General features: G+C 39.1%; 1 protein-coding gene across 1 annotated transcript; it reads left to right on the top strand.

Annotated features, from left to right (window-relative positions):
* Window positions 1-1739: 1739 nt before the first annotated feature.
* On the top strand, window positions 1740-3921 carry LOC129722760 (splicing factor YJU2). Its single transcript, XM_055676473.1, has 3 exons — window positions 1740-1874; window positions 1936-2504; window positions 3199-3921. The coding sequence occupies exons 1-3, from the start codon at window positions 1851-1853 to the stop codon at window positions 3698-3700; spliced, it is 1095 nt and encodes a 364-aa protein (XP_055532448.1). The 5' UTR covers window positions 1740-1850; the 3' UTR covers window positions 3701-3921.
* Window positions 3922-19085: the final 15164 nt, after the last annotated feature.

The raw sequence follows: 19085 nt of genomic DNA, 5'->3' as shown, positions 1-19085 counted from the left end.
GATGTCACTGATGTAGAAGTTGTACAACAGCGGACTCAGACAAGAGCCTTGGGGAGACCCATGTAGCTTGTTCGTGTTATTGTTGAAGAACCGTGGTTGAAAAGTAAATGCTTTTCAGACAGCAGGTTGATCAAAAAATTTATCAATATAGGGGAGAATCCTCTTTGATGCAGTTTCTCGGAGAGAATTTCGATTGAAACTGAATCAAATGCGCCTGTGATATCCAGGAAAACCGAGGTCATTTGTTGTTTGCTACCAAGAGCCATTTCCGCTTCTGTGGCTAGCAATGCCAGGCAATCGTTAGGGCCCTTGCCCCTACGAAAGCCGAACTGGGTCTCTGATAGTTGGTTAGTTGACTCTGCCCAGTTGTCAAGTCTACGAAGGATCATTTTTTCAAGCAATTTGCGTATGCATGAGAGCATCGCAATCGGCCTATACGAGCGGTGATCTGCGGCAGGTTTATCTGGCTTTATGATTGCGATAATCTTAACCTGTCTCCAAGCTTTCGGGATCATATTGTTCCTGATAAGCTTATTAAACAGTTTAAGAAATCGTATCTTGGCCTAAATCGCTGTTTTGTTTGCAATGCTACGTTTTGAACAGCTGGAAAATTTTTCAGTTGAATACTTATTTTATTTTATGTATTAAATTTGTGACCAGGAATCTAAAGTAGCTGATGAATGTAATCGGCAAAATTAGAAAAAAGTGTTGAAGCAACTCTACACGGCTATACACGTTTACTAGTGTGCGCAGGTGAAAAGTCACTGATCTCTATGAATGATACAATATGCTCATGTAAGATATAAATATTACTTTCTAATTTAAGACTAAGTGCAAACAGAGTATCCATGTTGTTCCACTTCCCGTTATCGCAGCAAGATTTAAAAAGTCTTTATTTCGGATTTTTTCATACAGCCTAGGCCTTCAAAAACAATAATGTTCTCGCCTACACTCTGAAAATCCAAAATTCTCAAAGATCGTGAAGAACCTTCATTTTAAGATAACGCATTGGAGATAGAATTAAATTGACAACTTTCATAAATAGCTATATTTTTTTCCTATATAATTCTAAACTATATTTCGAGAGCAGGTTTGTAGAAGTTCGCTTCAATTCGTAAAAAAAACTTGATGCTGATTCATAAATCCAGGTCCTGCGATTTCTGAAAATAAAGCGAATAAGTAGAATTGTATTAAACTAACATACATGTTTGCTATTCTAGTGTGAAATCAGCATCATTGTTATCTATTACTGTTTCCCCACTTTCGATTATCTCAACAAAAAAAAATCAATTACTTCTAGCCAGCATTTGAAAATTGGTTTGTGATCGAAAAAATAAGACTCATGTGCTCCAGTGATAACATTCATATAATTATTAAAATTGGACTTATGATGGTATACGATTTTTAAGTGACTGGCCAAATATGTATAAGTAATAGTTAGTATAACAAAGGTTTCTGCACCACTAGGTGGATTAATTTAGGTTTTTACGGTTACAATAAAAAACATTGTCCGTTTACTGTTCTCACCGCAAAACACATCGTAATTTTTTTTTCGGGGTTCCGAACAAATGCAAGCAAACTTTTGAGCAACAAATGACCTGTATCGTATTTACTTTGAGACGTGGAGTGAAAACTGACAGCATCAGCAAATGCAGCTGCTGTCAAATAAAGATTTGGACGCAGCCAAATTGTTTGTGTGAACATTTCGTTTAAACTAGTACTTCTTTGAGAAAGTCAAATAAACCAGCTCGTCAAAATAAACATTCGATAGCGGATTTCTGTATATGATTTCAAATTAAAACACGATAACGCAAGTATAAACGTTATTTTTGCGTTTATTTCAATTAATAATGTCGGAACGAAAAGTACTCAACGTAAGTATATAATTGGCCATCAAATAAGCTTGAACAAAACTATTAAATATTCTTATTCCAGAAATACTATCCACCGGATTTCGATCCGTCGAAAATCCCTCGCGTTAAGCTTCCCAAGAATCGACAGTATACGGTTCGGCTGATGGCACCGTTCAACATGCGTTGCGTTACTTGTGGGGAATATATATACAAGGGCAAAAAGTTTAACGCCCGCAAGGAGGATGTAGAGAACGAAGATTATCTAGGCATTCGGATCTATCGCTTCTACATAAAGTGCACCCGCTGTTTGCAGGAAATTTCGTTCAAAACCGACCCTCGGAATACTGACTACGAAATCGAAGCTGGTGCAACGAGAAATTTCATGGCTCTTAAGCTAGCCGAAGAGCAAGCCCGTCGTGAAGAAGAGGAAGCCCGTGAAGAAGAAGCTACAAACCCAATGAAGCTGCTGGAGAACCGAACGCAACAATCGAGAAACGAAATCGAACTACTGGAATCGCTCGAAGAGCTGAGAGACCTGAATCGGCGCCAACAGGAGGTCGACTACGACCAGATGCTGCAGCAGTACGATCCTACGGAATCGATACGAGAACGCGAAGAACGGCTCGAGCGACAGGATGAGGAATATATCAAGTAAGTTATGATTTATTTATGATGATTGGTCAAATATTTTACCAAAAGTAATTATTGTTACAAGTTGCATTACTCCTTTTATTTCATACCAGTTATAGCAATGTTTTGCAACAAGTCCTGATAAAATTGGTCTGTCGGTATAGTAGAGTGTATGCAGAATATTTCTACTAACTGCTCGATTTTACTTTTTACTTTAATGTGAATAGCCTCTAAATTGAATCGGATTGGCAAGGTTTAACAAATTAAAGCATTTAAAAATTCGGAAAGTTACAGAAAATTTCAATCTAATGCTTTATTATTATTATTTTTTTTTTTCATTTCTATAGGATACAAAAATAATAAATGAAGAAGCATTCTTCCAAAAAATTATACAATAATTGACCAGATATATATTTGAAATTTTTCGTGATTGGCATAATACATTCGGTTTAATATTTGTTTAGCCCAACATAATGCTTTTATATTACTTAACTGGTTATATAAAGTAATGAACTAAAGTACCAGATAAATTAAAAGTCGTGCTCGGTAGAGCATTTATACAACCAGTCCTCATATAAAATTATATCATCATCACTCAGCACGTTGAAAAAACATTGCACCTCCAGCATTAACCCGGTCAATATTATCTACATGTTACTTATGGCTTGCATTTTCGCAATAACAAACCATTCCTCTCTCACCCTTCCATTTCTAGATCGATTAAATTCCGTTCTCACACCGCCACAGGCAGTGGCCTTAAGCGTGTTGCTACCGAGGAAATAATCGAAGATATTAAACAAGAGCCATCAGGAGCGGAGACGAACAAGAGTCTGCTAACGGAGTCGGGACCTGTAACCAGTTTTTCTACGCCAACGTTTGCTATTCCTGCCAAAGCGAAAAAACTGGACAACACCAGCATAAGCATTGGTGTGAGAAAAAGTTCGCTGAGTAACTTGGTGGTGAAGAAGAAATCGACAGCAACACCAGTTGTGTCTTCCGCCAACACTTCAATCAGTGCCACGGTGGGTGGAGCTGTTGGGCAAACGTTGCCAGAGACGAGCACCACATGCGGTGATACGAACACAGCAACGAGTGAAGCTTCAACAGTGGTATCCGCAACGACATCGATGACAGACGGTGTCCCGGCAGTCAGCGGTTTAGGCCTCCTGGGAACCTATTCCGACAGTGACAATTCATCGGATGGTAGTAACGAGTGAACAGCTTTGCGTTGTGGCGTAACGGATGATGAAAGAGATAGATTATCTTCGTTTTAATTTGTAATAAACTTTACACTTGATATATCCGATGTTATTTCTCGAAAGCAATGAGCAAAGCAGAATGTAACTTTCTGATGACTCATGCATGTGGAGATGCCAACAAATTACAGAGTCATACGTCCCCTTTATTCTCCACCCAGCCAAGAATAAACCAAAATTAATTACCAAGAGAAAGATAAATAATCATCTAATTAGCTGCCACTAATCAGATCAGTATCGCATGATCCTAGAGCGAATGCAATGGGAAATGGAAACAGTTTATTGCGTACATGATTTAGTATAGTGTATAGATAAGGGATTATTTGGAGCTCATCGTGATGATAGAGCGTGCTTTCCTTCCGGTTCGAGCACAGATACCGACAGGAGGTCTGCATGACTAGCTAAATATTATTTAGCTCTATTTGTTCGTCGACGATGGCTTAGCATGTAGCGGGATTGGGAGCACGGAAAGTTGATTATCTTTGGGTAATTTATTGTAGCGTACGGTAATGCCAGTTATAAAACAATCGGCGATACATTCGGTGCGCTTCGACACGAATAAACCACAGCAAGCCAATAGGATTAGCACTATTAGCTTTTTATCTTGCGAACTAACCACAGTTGGCAGAGCGATTAGAAATTATACGGTAGGGTAATTAAATGTTTTTCGCTGAAAGTTTTGTATTAGACTGTTAAATTTAATTTTTGGGATTTTTGCGGCAAACGATTTTTTTTCTCCTAAACTTGTCCTTTAACTGGGACTTAACTTTAAAATAGGATCGACCAGCCATATAAAAGCCAGAAATAGTTAGATTCAATGAGCAAAACAAACAACCTGGAAGCTTTTCCTTACTTTTTTTATCGTCGCCGTCCCATGTTTTACTGTACAGGAAGATTTACTGCAGTCCTAGCAATCGACAAACATAACGAAACCACTGCGAAATGAAAGTTTCTGCTATGCATTACGATGTTAATAATTGATGCTTCAATCCAGGCCCGGATTTAAGGGGGGGGGGGGGGCAAATGCCCCGGGCCTCCCGATTCTAGGGGCCCCCCTAGTTCTGGGGCGACCTTTTTTTTTGCTCGTCACTTTCCAGAACGTTACCTCTAAATGTTTCAAGAAAAGAGGGCCTCACAAAAAAATTTGCCCCGGGCCCCCACCGTCTAAATCCGGCCCTGCTTCAATCAGCGAAAAAATATGACTTTATTTCGCGACTCAAAAACACAGTTCTGAGAGAAACTCGTGTAAGTTTGCAAGTGCAATTGTTTATTTCACGCTGCTTTTTCATGTGCTGATGCTGCTTCACTTGTGAGTATTTATTTTGTATAATTCAGATACAATCTTTGTGCCTTCATTTTTCCACTGTGCCATGTTGAAAGCTGTTCGACCGCAATAAAAGCAAGTTTTTGCGATTGTAAAATATGGCTCCATCTTTTCACTCCAGAGCCTAAAAAACATCAATCATCAGGAAAGATATGGCATCTGTATTTCGGGATGTACACGGAATATTCTGAGATTATTCATTATGTCGGTCCAATTACAGGTTCGTCAAGAGAATGTCACATTTCAATGAAAGTAACACAAAAATTGCATGGATTAAGATTCAAAAATTCTAGTCGCTAACTAGTGACAGCAATTTGGTGGTAACTACAATGGTTATAAACAAATTAGTCCTACCTCATTCCGATTCAACAACGCTATAATATGTTACCTACGAGATCAAATGGAACCATTTCTCCCTAGCAACATGCCAATTGTTGAGTTTGTACCAAAAACTGCAGCAAACCACGAACCACACCTCGCTCACGAACATTAAAAATGCAATTTTCAGGCAGCGCTGGGCGACTCTAAAAAGCAGCTTGGCCGGCAGATTATAAATGTTGTATATTGTACAATTTATTTCCCAGCCCTTTACAAAGAGTAGGGGTAGAGCAACAGGCAGCTGTGTGCAGCCACCGCATGTACAGTACGTACCAGAACAAGAGCCTCTGTTCCGGTAAGCCGCGAATATTTTTTCGTCAATTAATAATTTTATTTTTCGGCATTGTTTTGGATGGGAACGATTTAGTTTGCTGGAAAATTATAGCCAACGTACGCGATCCTTTGCGTGGTCGTAGGTGCAAAATAGTACAAGCGCGAAATAAATTATTTAATGAAAGCAATGCAGGTAGGAACCTTTCGATTCCATCGGTTGATGAAATGGCATTGTAGCTTCCAACGAATCAACACAGCACACAAGTTTGCTTCATAAAATTCAAATCAATAGTTTAAATCATCTGGGAGATTGTGAGCAGGTTTTGAAATTTCACTAAATACTAACAGACATAGTACAATGCAAATTATGCAATTATTTAGCGCTGGTGCGCGCTCATCTGAGGTTTCAAAGATACACAATTGTTCCTGGCAGCATCTATAATGCAACCACAGACAAACAGACATAACACTTTGAACAAATTTTCAATTAAATCATCATTAAATCAGGTTCCTGTGTTACGTCTGTTAGTCTGTGATGCAACTATGGAGTGTGAAAATAAGCCAATAGAAGCTTTGGCGGATACTGCAGGTTTCTGAATAATATTTGCATTAAAAAAAAATGGGCTTTTTCCGGATGATGATAAAAAAAAACTAAGACAGATAAATGAGTTTGACAAATTTCCCATGAAAGGTCATTACTTTAACTTACTTGCAAAAAAATTCTACGCCCTGGAGAGCGGCCTGTGGCAGTTAGCCGGAAAATCCGCCATTGCGGACGAAAATATGAGTGTAGACATGTTTTTGAGTTCTTTATTCGTTTTATTTATCAATTCCTCCCCAATTTTCGCGACAAAATAGTTGGAACAGATTTCATTAGCCCAGAAATTCTCGATGGGATGCAACTCGCCGACTTGGGTACCACATCGATATTCAGCCGCTCCATCTCCTCCAACGATCGCTTCGAGTAGTGTGCCGACGCCAGATCCGGCCAGAACACTACGTCTTTGCCCTTATGATATTTCTTGATGAACGACGCAACTTCCGGCAGACACTTCATACTATAAATTTCCCCGTTCAAGGCCAGTCCAGAGCGAAAGACATCCCTTTTTCGCTTGTCAGCCACCAGCACCTTCTTGGGGAACTTGGTGGGTAAAATAAACTTTACCTCAGAGCTTACTTCCTTTCTTTAGATGCTTTGATTGTTGTCCAACAGTACCAAGATGTAGATGCCGGAACGAACGTATCCGGCGTCCACAAAGTGCCGCACGATGTCCGTCTTTGAACGCGTACACTTTTAACTACTCCGTTCAAAACTTTACTCTTTTCGTCATCACATTTAGAGTTCGACCGATAGAGCTACCATTTTTTTTTCTGCTGACTCATGGGTTACTATGATCGATGCTGCATGGATAGTTCGCCAGCCGTGAAGGTGAACCCATGGAAAATCGGCAATTTTCGTCCATTCTTGTATTGCAAACGTTAATCCTTTGAACAAGAACATCAATCGGCAGAGTGCCCTAAAAAACTTCAAGCCAAATTTAAAAAAAAGTAGAAGGTTATATCTGACACACAACCGCATTATTGACGTAGGACAACGAGGAGCTGTTATTCATTAACCCACAACACAGTGAGCAAGAGGGTAGAAAACTAATATTACCACGACCTTGACTGTTACTTTCCAAACTCATTGGTTTCAATTTCATCGCCACTTTATTAAAGATTGTATTCGAAAAAAAAGAGACACACAAAAATGATCACCGAAAATCCAGTTTAAATCGAATATTGCTCAAATTTTCAGGAAATTAAAAAATAAATATGACATAATTTATTTATTCAATGTCCTCCTCCAAGCTGAATGCTCGTACTTTCTCTTGACACTGCTCATAAGATCTGGGGCGAGGTTTTCCCATCTTCCTTACACAATTTCTCCCAGTTTTTCTTCAAAGCTTCATCGGTTTTGAATGTTTTCCGCTTTTCTTTAGTTTCTTCTTCATTATCGCCCAAAACTTTTCGATCGGACAAAGTTTTGGTGAATTTGGCGTGAATTTCGCCTCCTTCGGGACCACATTAACCCCCTTTGTTTCGTACCAATCCATTACATGCTTAGCGTAACGGCACGATGCGAGATCCGGCCAGAATAGCGTGGGACCACGGTGAGAGCGGAGAAAGGACAGCAAGCAAGCATTCCTCTCTGTGAATCTGCCCGTTTATGGTACAGCGTAAAAGTCAGGCCAAGCTTGTAAAACCGGAAGAGCTGCACTTATGGTACTTACGAAAATATATCAAGTCAGACTATGGAAATATAGCGATTTCAACATTACAATGTTCAGACAAATTGTAGAGATAGAGTGTCTCTACAAGTGCTTCATATATGACTTGTTCGAATTCTACCTCCTTGACAAAATATAGCCTAATGTGTAATTCAAAGAGCAAAATAGCGAAACCAAGCATGCTTTCGTGCACGCCATTTAGCCACCGTGTATTGCTTGTCAGTTCGGTTTGATGCCTTTCTGACCTTAAAAACACGTTGCCCGCCTTATTGTCTTCTGGACGAACCACTTCAACGAATTGACCTTTTCGGCCATGTCTCGTGTGAAGAGGTTTGAGTTCATTATAAAGTACTGCCTTATCTTCCGCGTCTTTTCTGGGTATTCCGTTTTCGGTTTTCGGCCGCTTCCAGTGCGCCACTCGATGGTCTCGGTCTCCCGGAACATCTTCAAAACGCGGGACACGGTGGAATGGTGGATTCCAAGCCTTTTGTCGATCCATCTATGCGACTGACCAGCATTATCGGTCACCGCGCCCAAGATTTGCTGGCGTAGCTCTTCTTGTTTCTAATGCATCTCGAAAACTACTTAACAGATCGCGATAAAATTTTGCACACTAAACATAACACTCTAAACTAGTATTACCGAAAATTTCTTTAATTTTTGCCCACGCGATAAAAAATTACACCCAAAACAAAGTGTCGCTTACTTTCCGAGTCCAATCTTTATCTTATTCTCATTGTAATAACATATTCAGGACATAGTTTTCCCCTACCCCCTCATGGTGAACGAAAATGTTGGCATCGTTCATGTCTCGTTATGTCATAAATTAAATTTTTATCTAACAGAGTAGAGGACAGACAGTGTGCCAGTGCTACGAGCTATTACCACCACAAAAGAATATTTTTTCAAGCTCGTGGCAATTGTCACTCTGTGTATAACCAAAAGCGAAAATTTACTAACATTTCAATTGTAGATTTGTTTGCCATGAGAAGGACAGTGTTTGTATTGGAACATATGTCCCCAATTATTAAACAAGAAGTAAATCTTGTTTCGGTTAGTAGTCATGAGCTCTTTCGCTGCTGCTTTCACAGCAGCCAGTATCAACTTTGTCTATTCTACAGTCCATCTCCACAGAGCCATAGCTACTCCGTTTTGCGTGGTGGGGCACAGAAATTTCACTGGCGTTTTTGTGTTAAAAAAGTAATTTGAAAGTACTACATTTAGCTTAAATATACAAAAGCTAATCTAGAATATGTGAATAGGTAAAGTGTTCGCTTTATTTATACGAATTAGAAAAATTTCGCTAGGGGCAATGCAAACCATGAGAGGGCTAAGCCCTCCCTAGCCCATATGGTAGCCTGCATTCCCATCTCCATCTCGAATGGATGCCCGTTGAAGACAAAAATACACTTGACGGGAGACTTATATAACCAATCCGAACAGTCCGATGCCCACCGAACTAAAAAGAAAATTCAATTCAACTCTTCGTCATCCAGTTTGCTACTAGGTGAAGTTACTTCTTTCGTATCAGATTGATGAACGACGAGAATGCACTTGGCAGAATGAAGCAAAGCTGGTCGTTTTCATTTCGTTATACAAAAAAAACTGCTAGCTTCGTAAACCTAGATGCATAAATGACGGAACTTGAAAAAGTTGTATGTGCTCAACATGCATCATCTCTCGGACAATATTTAAGAACTACTGCTGATGCTTCTGTTTCAAAAACCAGACTGGAAAATTGTGAACAGTGAATACCTTTTTAATTATATGAATAATATAAATGAGATATTCTAAATCTCAAAAAGGACTTTTGTTTTTTTTTTTAACCTAATATATTTTGCAATATCATTCAATATTGTAACGTATCGAACGTCTTCGGTAGAGTGGTTTTCTTCGGCAGGCTTTTGCAAAAGAATGCTGCAGAAAACCTGGCGAACAGAACCACTGCGTATAGTCCTATTGGAAATTCATCATTCCAGTGATTGTTCCCACCATAGCTTGAAAGTAAAGTATAATCATCCACAAAATTAAACAAGCAGACGTTTTCCAACAAGAAAAAAATAGGAGGGTGGTATCAAAAACTTGACCGCATGACGTAGGACTACGGTATTTTTCTATATTTTTTATCTAAAAGTGTATTTGTATTTGCTAAGACATTAGAGCGCTTTGAACAATAATTAATATAAATAAAATATATTAATGAAACCTTATTTATATTGGTATCTCCACTTCGCAGATATTCGAACTATAAAAACATTTGTTCGTAGCTTGTAATGACAAGACAAACATTTGAATTAGCAAATTCGGTAGATTCTCCCTTTCTCAGTAAACAGCAAATGCGAACCTATTCGGTGTTTGAGACCAAAACGACTCACTGCACGGGCTACTGTCGAAAAATGAACACCAAGAATAATATGCTTATTTGCAAGTCTTTACCCGCTCTCAGCGACGTTTTGTGAAAGAGAAAAATCAACTAGTCACTTCAATTACAACACTTCGAGGCACCAAAAGATGCCAGTGGCCGATGATTCTTGTTCTCTGGTTATTCCGGCCAGAATTCCAGCCATTTTAATACTTTGCAGTAGCCATGTACTACTAACAGCCGCCAGCATTACGGATGAAACCGACACGAGATGACCGGTACTATTTTGTCTTTCCTCCTTTCAACGACTAGCACCTAGCGTTCGTACGTCACTGGTACGGTTTTAGAATGAAAATGATGGGGTGAAATGTTCGAATGTATCTTTATATCAAGGTTTCGTCAGGAGGAGTTAAGAAGAGAAGCGGATGGCAAGGGAAGTGAAAAAGCATTGGAAACAGAAAGTGACAACAACAACAAAAAATCGTTTACAAAGTCAGAATGGTTGTATCCGTTAGTGTCGGCTGTACTTGGGAAGAGAGGTATGATTTAGACAATCGATGATATTTACCAATTTTTCAATAGTGTATCTCAAACAATAGGTTGTTTTTGTTACTTAAGTTTAACCGTAAAAGAATTTCTGATCGATTGATGCCAGAACCTCGATAACCTGATTATAAATATAATGAAATATAAGCGCTCAAAACCTGACCACTTTTCCCTGGTTTTCCCTGGTTGAATTACTAGATTTTCAAATTCAGGTACATAACTTCCAGATAGACGTAGTCCTACGTCAAAACTGCTCACCATTTGATTCGGAAATTCGGTGCAATGGTATCAATAACACGACGCTTCAATTTATGGAACCTGATATCAAAGTTTGACAAGCAAACATAAAAATGTCTCGTAAAGTTGTCGAAAATGTTTTGTACCGAAACGGGAGCTCTACCCTGCAGCCAAAATGCAAAAGTTTTCTGAAAAACTTTAATAGAAATTTATATCTCACGGAGTTCCGGATAGGACCAGTGTGGCCGATTGGTTTGCTCGCGGCGTCTATTGTACTGTGCTAGCATGTGCTAGCTGGCTGTTGTCGATAGTTATTGTACGGAGCTATTTTCTCGAATTGCGTTCAATTCCGCGACAAATTGCTACTCCTTACTCTGTGATGTTACATTTTAGGTCGTTTTGTGTGCATATATTTTTCCTGACACCACCTTCAAGGTGGCCAAGAAGTAGCGAGCGAAAAACAAACGAAAGCTGCTCCGTATCGCAGTTTGTTATCCTGCATCGTATATATCATACTGACATTTGCCTTGAGCTTTGTTTTTAGTTTATAGACATTAGAAACAGGTAAGTGCTTGCTTTTGACTAAAATGCTTTCAAAGTGGGATTTTATTTTATCTAAAACAACAGTTCAATTTGTACCCAACAATCAAAACAGCCTGGTTTGTTACTGGGATACACTGTTTAAAAAACAGAACAAATAATAACGAAATTCTTTTTAATGAATATTGAAAATAATGTTCTGAGCGAACTTGCAATTTATAAGCGATCGGTTTACACTTTACCCAGCTTGCTCTTTGGGGTGCTTTCTCAGGGCTGTGACTCATGCAATCCGCCGACTCACCGTTAACAATGCGGAACTATCAGACGTTTAGGAAAGCGTTACTGGCTGTTGATGAAAAGATAGAAAACACATGCAATTAACTATCTATTACTGGATCATCGATACAACGCTGGACGGCGAACATTGTAGCTCACTGACGGACGATGCACAGAAGCAGAGAAGTGGGACATACCTTGATGAGTATCCCAGCTTAAACAGAACATCTACCGCAGCGTGGAAAATTGTTTCAGAGCCAGGCCCAGGGGCCCAGGGGTTCGACCAGCTTCACGGATGTAAGCGCGGGCAAGTTGCTTCCGGCCAATCAGGGCCTAGTATCGAATTTTACGGGGAAGGGAATGAATTTTCCGTTGGACGCTTTCCAATGATCGTCAATTCTCGTTTCTTCCGACCCCGGGGGATGCGACGTGCCACCTGTCGCACAACCACCAACTTGGGCTCACAAGACTTGGTTCTCGACCTGCCCTTGCTATCATTTTCCCGTTTTTAATTGCTTGGTTGCAAAATTTGTGGGTCAGTACTTGTAAGCATTGTTAACAAAAATACAATTATAACTCAGACGCGAATGCCATGGTAAAGCGTTTTAAATAAATAATAATAATAAAATAACAATAATAATTCATTTGTCAAACAAAAATAAACAAAAAAAGTCAAATATTAATCAAGAAAATTACATTACTTAATCTAACTTACAAACTAGAATTGTACATCCAGCATTTAGAATTTACAAAATGTTCGGTAGCAAATTTCAAGTAAAAACTTCTACTTTTTCCTGTCCAGTGTTGATTTTTCGTCCTCAAAACAGAACACGACAGACAAGCATAGCGCAGTTGCTTTGCTTTTTTACTAGTAGGTATGTGAGTTACAGAAGAATGTTGATTATTTTGAAATATTTGAACTTCTCTGCAATGCTGGCTTCAAAGGTTCCGAGAAGTCAGAGTTAATCAACATCAGTAGCTGATGGTATAACCCAGACCCCACTAGCGAAAGTAAAGTAGAATATGAAATTTTCCACTACATGGAACTTCTGCATTCCAAGTGTTCTGCAATGGTTAACAAATATCATATGACACAAAACTCATGAACCGAGTTGCAACTTGGCATAGAAAATAATTAAAACTAAAAATAAAGAATGTTTCATTCGCCATCCTTTTGAGCATGATTTCAGTAGACGTGTTTTGCGTGAGCACGTCTCTGTTGAATAACTGGCATCTAATGAAAAAGGCACGTGTTTATGCTCCTGTGCTTCTTTTCATGATAATCAACAAGAAGTGATTAGACGTAATAATCTTGTTATGCACACTATACTATGGAATAATAAAAGTAAAATGATCTTCTAGTGAATTATTTTTATAGTGGAGATGCAGTTGTTCTGAAATAGGTGTGAATTTAAGGTATTGAAAGACCAATATTTTGATTTTTACACTAAACAAAGTAAAAAAGATTTTCCCCCAAATTTTTTTTTAAATCCAAGTCTGTTTTATTCTGCTCAAGTAAGGAAGGAAACTCAAACACATTCTTTTGATGAATTGGTAGCAGAAAAGCGTTGCTTTACAGTTGCTTGCCCGCTAAACGAGACACTTTTCGGAAAACTTCAACATCTTTTGTTTATTTTCAAGTCTTCCGGAACATTTTTCCGGACGAACATAAACAGACATAAAATTCTTGTCCAGGAACTTGCCCGAAAACAGCCTCTCACGCAATCACATGTTGTCAGTCAATTCTCGTAAAACTTTCTTGAGAATTTCTTTCGCTCTTGACATTGCTTAGCGTTACGGTCTGATGCAACTTGTGCCTTGAAACTTCTTAAAACAACTTTCTTTCTCCTGCCATTTTCACTGTGTGCGATTCGCGACGCATTCTTTCTATTCATAACTCAATCATTGACTTAGGCAATTTTTCCCCACCAAATACTACACCTACAATTCGTTGATGGCTATGGCGCTATTTTTCAAAATTTATTTACACCGATGAATGTGAAAATTCACAATCTGTTTTCCATAGAAAAAAAATTCATTTGAACAGTTTTTAATGGTACACGCAAAAGTTGGAGTGTGCGTAACCAGATCATTTATGAGCGAAATTAGCGCATTTACTGATTAAAATTGGAACCAATACAACGCATGTGCGTTGGGCATAACGCATTTGATGCTCTAGCGTATTTTGAATGTAATGCGCAGCTCCAAACCACTACACTTATAAAGCATCAGCCGATGTTCAGAAGGTTGGCATCGTTAAAACAGTGCAACCAGCAATCAATACTGATAAGTTGGGTACTGACTCCATTAAAGAAGTTATTGTCTGATCGATTCACTTTCATGAATCAGGTCATTTGAAAACATCATTCAATCATTAACAATAAACAAAAACATGAGATTAGTCTAAAACATTTTGCATTTAATTATGACTCTGGTTTCATTCACATGCATTCGGTTCTGCGTTACTGGCACCAGCGTCCATAACTTCCGCGGCAACAAGGCATTGGCTGTTTCGGTTGCTGACGATTTTTAGGGATGCACGAGCCGTTGATACGCACCGGCTCGCGAAAGTAATGAACGGTTTTTTGAGCGCCTCGAAACTGATCGTTCGCCCGATGCCAAAGTTTACCGAGACAGTACGTTTTGTGTGTATATGATACATATTCTGATTCTGATCTCTGTGAGCAAATTCTGTGCGAATTGAAAGGACACATTGGATGATTTAAGCTTGAACTGTTGCATGTATTAGAACAAAATTTTCTACGACAGGATGCAGCAAATTAACAGATAATTCGAGAATAGTTCAGCTAAAAACTACTAAAAATAATGTTTTTAGCGCCTGTTTCGATTTGGTCACTCTTACACTAAATATGAAAGACGATCCGTTAAAGTATAATGAACATTTCTCAATACTGAGCAAACAAGCAGCACATCTTTACGGCGTCGCCCCTTTTCCCTTGGGATGAAAACCTACTATAAATTGGATATAACCCAACCAAATCAGTACATTGATTTTACTGCCAAAGGATGTGTAACAGTGTGCCGAATTTTCTCTTAACGCCAATCTTTAACGGAGTGGAAAATTGAATTTCACTCACCTCGCTTCAGAGAAAGAGATTGTGACGAAAACCAGTGTCATAATTTTGTCGCGAATTAAAGTTTGAAAAATCATAAATAAAAAAAGTGAATGATTAAGATTGAATTGAGAAATTCGAACATTGATAGTTGTGGATACAAGATATTCCATAAATTAATAACTTCTTGAAAAACAAATTTTTACATGGTTAAACATATATACACACTTCCGATCTCAAGGGATTGAAAATTTGCATCCCGTCGTTTCATTCTAAGTCTACAGGGAATTTTACTGATAACATGTCCTGTACACTTTTGTGACCACAGACCAAAGCAGTAACAACCATCAATCCAATCTACTAGCAATAACGTTTACTTTCTGCTGCGATAGTGCCGACGTTGTGTGTTGCAGCCGTATCTTTCCTTCTATCCTAACGAAAACCAAGCCTAAATTGCCTATGTTGGTTGGCTGCCGGTTCGTTATATCAACTCTCGTTACCTCTGCCGCAGGGGGAGTTCACTGGGTCAGCTCGACGTCGCTGGTCGTTCATCTTTCCTACGGTTCACATGTTGCATTTTCATCTCCCACTGGGCAAAAGGCAGGCAACGGGCGACACTGAAAGCGAAAAACGTTATTAGGTATGAAAATCCACAACCGATGCGGTGTCGGGCACAAGCCCATATTTTGCAATCTGGCAAACCAGTGGTATGATGGCTGGCCAAAATAATAACCACTTTCGATGGATGCAACGACACGATTTGTTATCAGGGTGTAGGAAGATAAAATTGTCGTTCTGTCCGCATTGTAACTGAAATTGATTTCAGAAATTACAGTCGAAGTTAGTCTTCATTTTGTTGAAATAATCTAGTGGGAGCAGTGAGACAGCGCTAAGTTAGGCGAAAGTTCACATGAAAGATCAGCAATAATCAGGCGATAGTTTCTTTCTGCCGGATTTCTACATTTCATCAGTACTCAAGCAGAGTTTCTTTATCTTCGCCTCACAAAATTATTCTCCTCAAAGGGGTTGCCAGTGTTTTTTTTTTCTAGAAAAAAACTTTTTCAATGAACAAAGTTGCCGAGTAGGAAATATTCGACGTCGCAGATTCGTTGGATACTGGAAAATATAATGAACTTTTTGTCAAAAACATAACTAGATTAGAATTAATTTTTTGTTGTGGTTCAGAACGAGAATAAATCAAACTTACAATAAAAAATGCAGTTCGTTACCGTTTCTCAGAGACTTCAAAAAGTCTCCTCGTAAACATAACGTTAAAGCGACGAACTCGGCAAGAAATTTCTATATGACACTCTCACTTTAGTTGGCGCGTATTTGTTATGGCTAGTGGCCCCAAAATTCATAGGATGGTTGAATAGCTATAATCTTGCATATTTTTCCTGTTTAAGCTTTTGGAATGCACTTTTTTTTCATTTTATCGACCAGTTTTATGATTCACCAAACTTTAAAGTTATATATGTCATGGTCGTAGCCAGAATTTCAAATAGGGACGGGGGGGGAGCGAGTTCTTCAAAATTTTAGAAGTAAAAAATGGTATTTTGAAAAATAGAAATAAATATTTACACTAAACCTTTTTTGGAAAGATCACAATAACAATGTCCTCAATAAAAACCATCTTCCTTTCAACCAGATATCTTCCGTTCTCTTGATTTTTGCTCAAATTTCCTTCTCTACCTGCCAAACCCCTTGGAGAACTAGACCTTCTCTCACATAGAGTGAGTCCACATTTAGGCGTAGAGTATTTCAGTCGCAGAGTTCCTTTTCACTCTTAATCATCGCGTGTTAGGGATAAACATTTGTTTGCTCTCTCAGTTTAAGAGGGAGTAGTTTTCGTTAGCTTCTCCTTTACTAAAAGAGAAGTTGGCCAAATATCAAAACATTTAGGTTCACATTGAAGCCACATCCTAACCGTTTTCGAATTTAATATTATAGGAAGATTCACAACTCACCATGGGTGCGTATTCTGCAGAAAGTTCGATTTTATACTGTTTTTGCCGCATCCAAGAGCGATGAGAACGGTAACGCAATGCTCAGTTGATCGCCGAGCAATTTATTTCACTTTTCTTGCGTGCGCGGATGAGCAATTTACAAGAGTTTCACTGGGTTTTTGCTCTGTCAAATTTAGAGCGTTTTTTCGTCAGAGAAACTATTACTCTGCGCTCTTTCTACAGCAGATGGTGTGATGCACATTGAATGTAAGCTCACAGTTGTTAAGAGAGAAGAAAACTGTTTTCTCTTTAAGATGAAGATGAGCAAAACAAAGCCTGCTTTTATCCTCCGCAAATCGCTCCAGCGCTAATTCAGTAAATTTTTCACGATTATTGTTAACCATCTCTGCCGTGGGCTGGCATTTTAACGTGAGCGCCACATTTTCGAATTTCATTTTTTTACGTATTACTATAGTATGGGCTTGTTGCCGTTTTCATATCGAAAATTAGCAGAGAAATATCAAAAATAAGAAGGGACGTTAGCGCCATTTTGCATAGTATAGTGACGTTAAGGTATGCATAGAATAGTGTACCATGCTTGTGGAGTGCGGCGCATGCTTGGTTTCGCTCTTTTGCGCTTTGAATGCTCATTAGACCATATTTTGTCAAGGAGGCAGAATTCGAACAAGCCTAAAAGCCTATAAAGCACTTGTAGAGAAAACCGGAAAAGTTGCTCTGTTGGTACCTACGAAAATAGTACACCTCTGGCTATGGAACTATAGCAATTTTAACATTGCAATGTTCAGACGAATTATAAAGATAGAGCGTCACTACAAGTGCTTCATATATGACTTGTTCGAATTCTGTCTCCTTGACAAAATATAGCCTAATGAGCATTCAAAGAGCGAAACCAAGCATGGTGCTGCGATGCCAACTTCTTGCTGCTGACTACAGATCAGTGCGCATGGCAAACTAGACTATTCAGCATGCTTGTCATTCTCCTCAGTATGTGAAAAGAGCGGAGAAAAAATTCGCACTTCCCTTTCAGTATGTGCCTGCGTGTAGCAATGCTTTTAACACACTGCTTCTTTCTCCATTCCAAAGTGACTTACAGAGAGACAAGCAGACATCCAGCCCACCACACATCTTATAGAAACAAGAGGGGTGAATCACTCTACAGAGAATACACAGAAGTACACAACAGTGTTCACTGGCACCGGAAAGTAAAAAAAAACCTACCGGGCAAAAGTGTAGTCCTCGTGTAGCTACACCGCGGAAACGAATTCGACATAAGTTAACTCGACTGGAACGAGCAACGAAGTCTATTTTTTTCTTCCAATCTCTTTTCCTCTTCTGCCATGCTCAAGAAACAAATTGTAAAAAGCACCGATAACTCTGCTGTGTAATAAACGCGTGCGTAATGTCCATACGTGTGAGAAAGTACACCATAGTTCCTTGTCTCGCAAGAGAGAGATTTCAGATTTCACCGCGGTGCTTTCTGGAAGCTCACCTGATAAAAATCGTCCGTCGTTCTCTCCTAGCATGTGCGTTGATTTGCTCTTTAGTGTGAGAGCAATAGTTTCCGCTGTGCAAGTATGTTCTCCTACACTCTAGTGATTTTCTGAGGAGAAAAGACAAGCATGCTATTCAGGCGTACCAACGTCACTTTTCGCGCAAAACGTTGAAATGGGTTTGCAGAAGAAGTAACGTTGGCGTTAGAACTCAATGCATTTACATAAATAAACGTGTTAAAGCAATGGGATACGTTTTTCAACATATTTACTCAGATTCTATCAGATCAGATTGCGTAATGAAGCGCTTCTGTTCATTTGGGAACGACTTAAAACAAATTGCTTCTGGAGAGGTTTTGTGCTTCTGACGCTTACGTCAAAATCTCAGCCCACGGCAGATCTGCCGTTGAACACTTAGCAAGCAGGGAGCACTCAACCGCGGTTCAACCATTGTTGACCTCAGCCAGGTCATCACCCGAGATAATGTGCTGAACGAGCGTGTAAACGTGCATGTTGTACATGGTAGAGAAAGTGCAATTTTAATTGCTTTCTTAGTCGCAGGGAAGAAAGAACGGGCTTCAGCAAGCAAGTCTATAAGATCCAGCTCTT

The sequence above is a fragment of the Wyeomyia smithii genome, chromosome 2 (assembly GCF_029784165.1).
Source record: "Wyeomyia smithii strain HCP4-BCI-WySm-NY-G18 chromosome 2, ASM2978416v1, whole genome shotgun sequence".
NCBI classification, from domain to species: Eukaryota; Metazoa; Arthropoda; class Insecta; order Diptera; family Culicidae; genus Wyeomyia; species Wyeomyia smithii.
Note: the sequence above shows the minus strand (reverse complement) of the source record. Positions and strands in the feature narration are given on the sequence as shown.

What these genes read in the sequence shown, in the direction of transcription:
- LOC129722760 (XM_055676473.1), top strand. Translation starts at nt 1,851, where the DNA reads ATGTCGGAACGAAAAGTACTCAAC. An exon ending in CGGAACGAAAAGTACTCAAC is followed by an intron (nt 1,875 to 1,935) that starts GTAAGTATATAA and finishes TTCTTATTCCAG; the next exon opens with AAATACTATCCACCGGATTT. An exon ending in CAGGATGAGGAATATATCAA is followed by an intron (nt 2,505 to 3,198) that starts GTAAGTTATGAT and finishes TTCCATTTCTAG; the next exon opens with ATCGATTAAATTCCGTTCTC.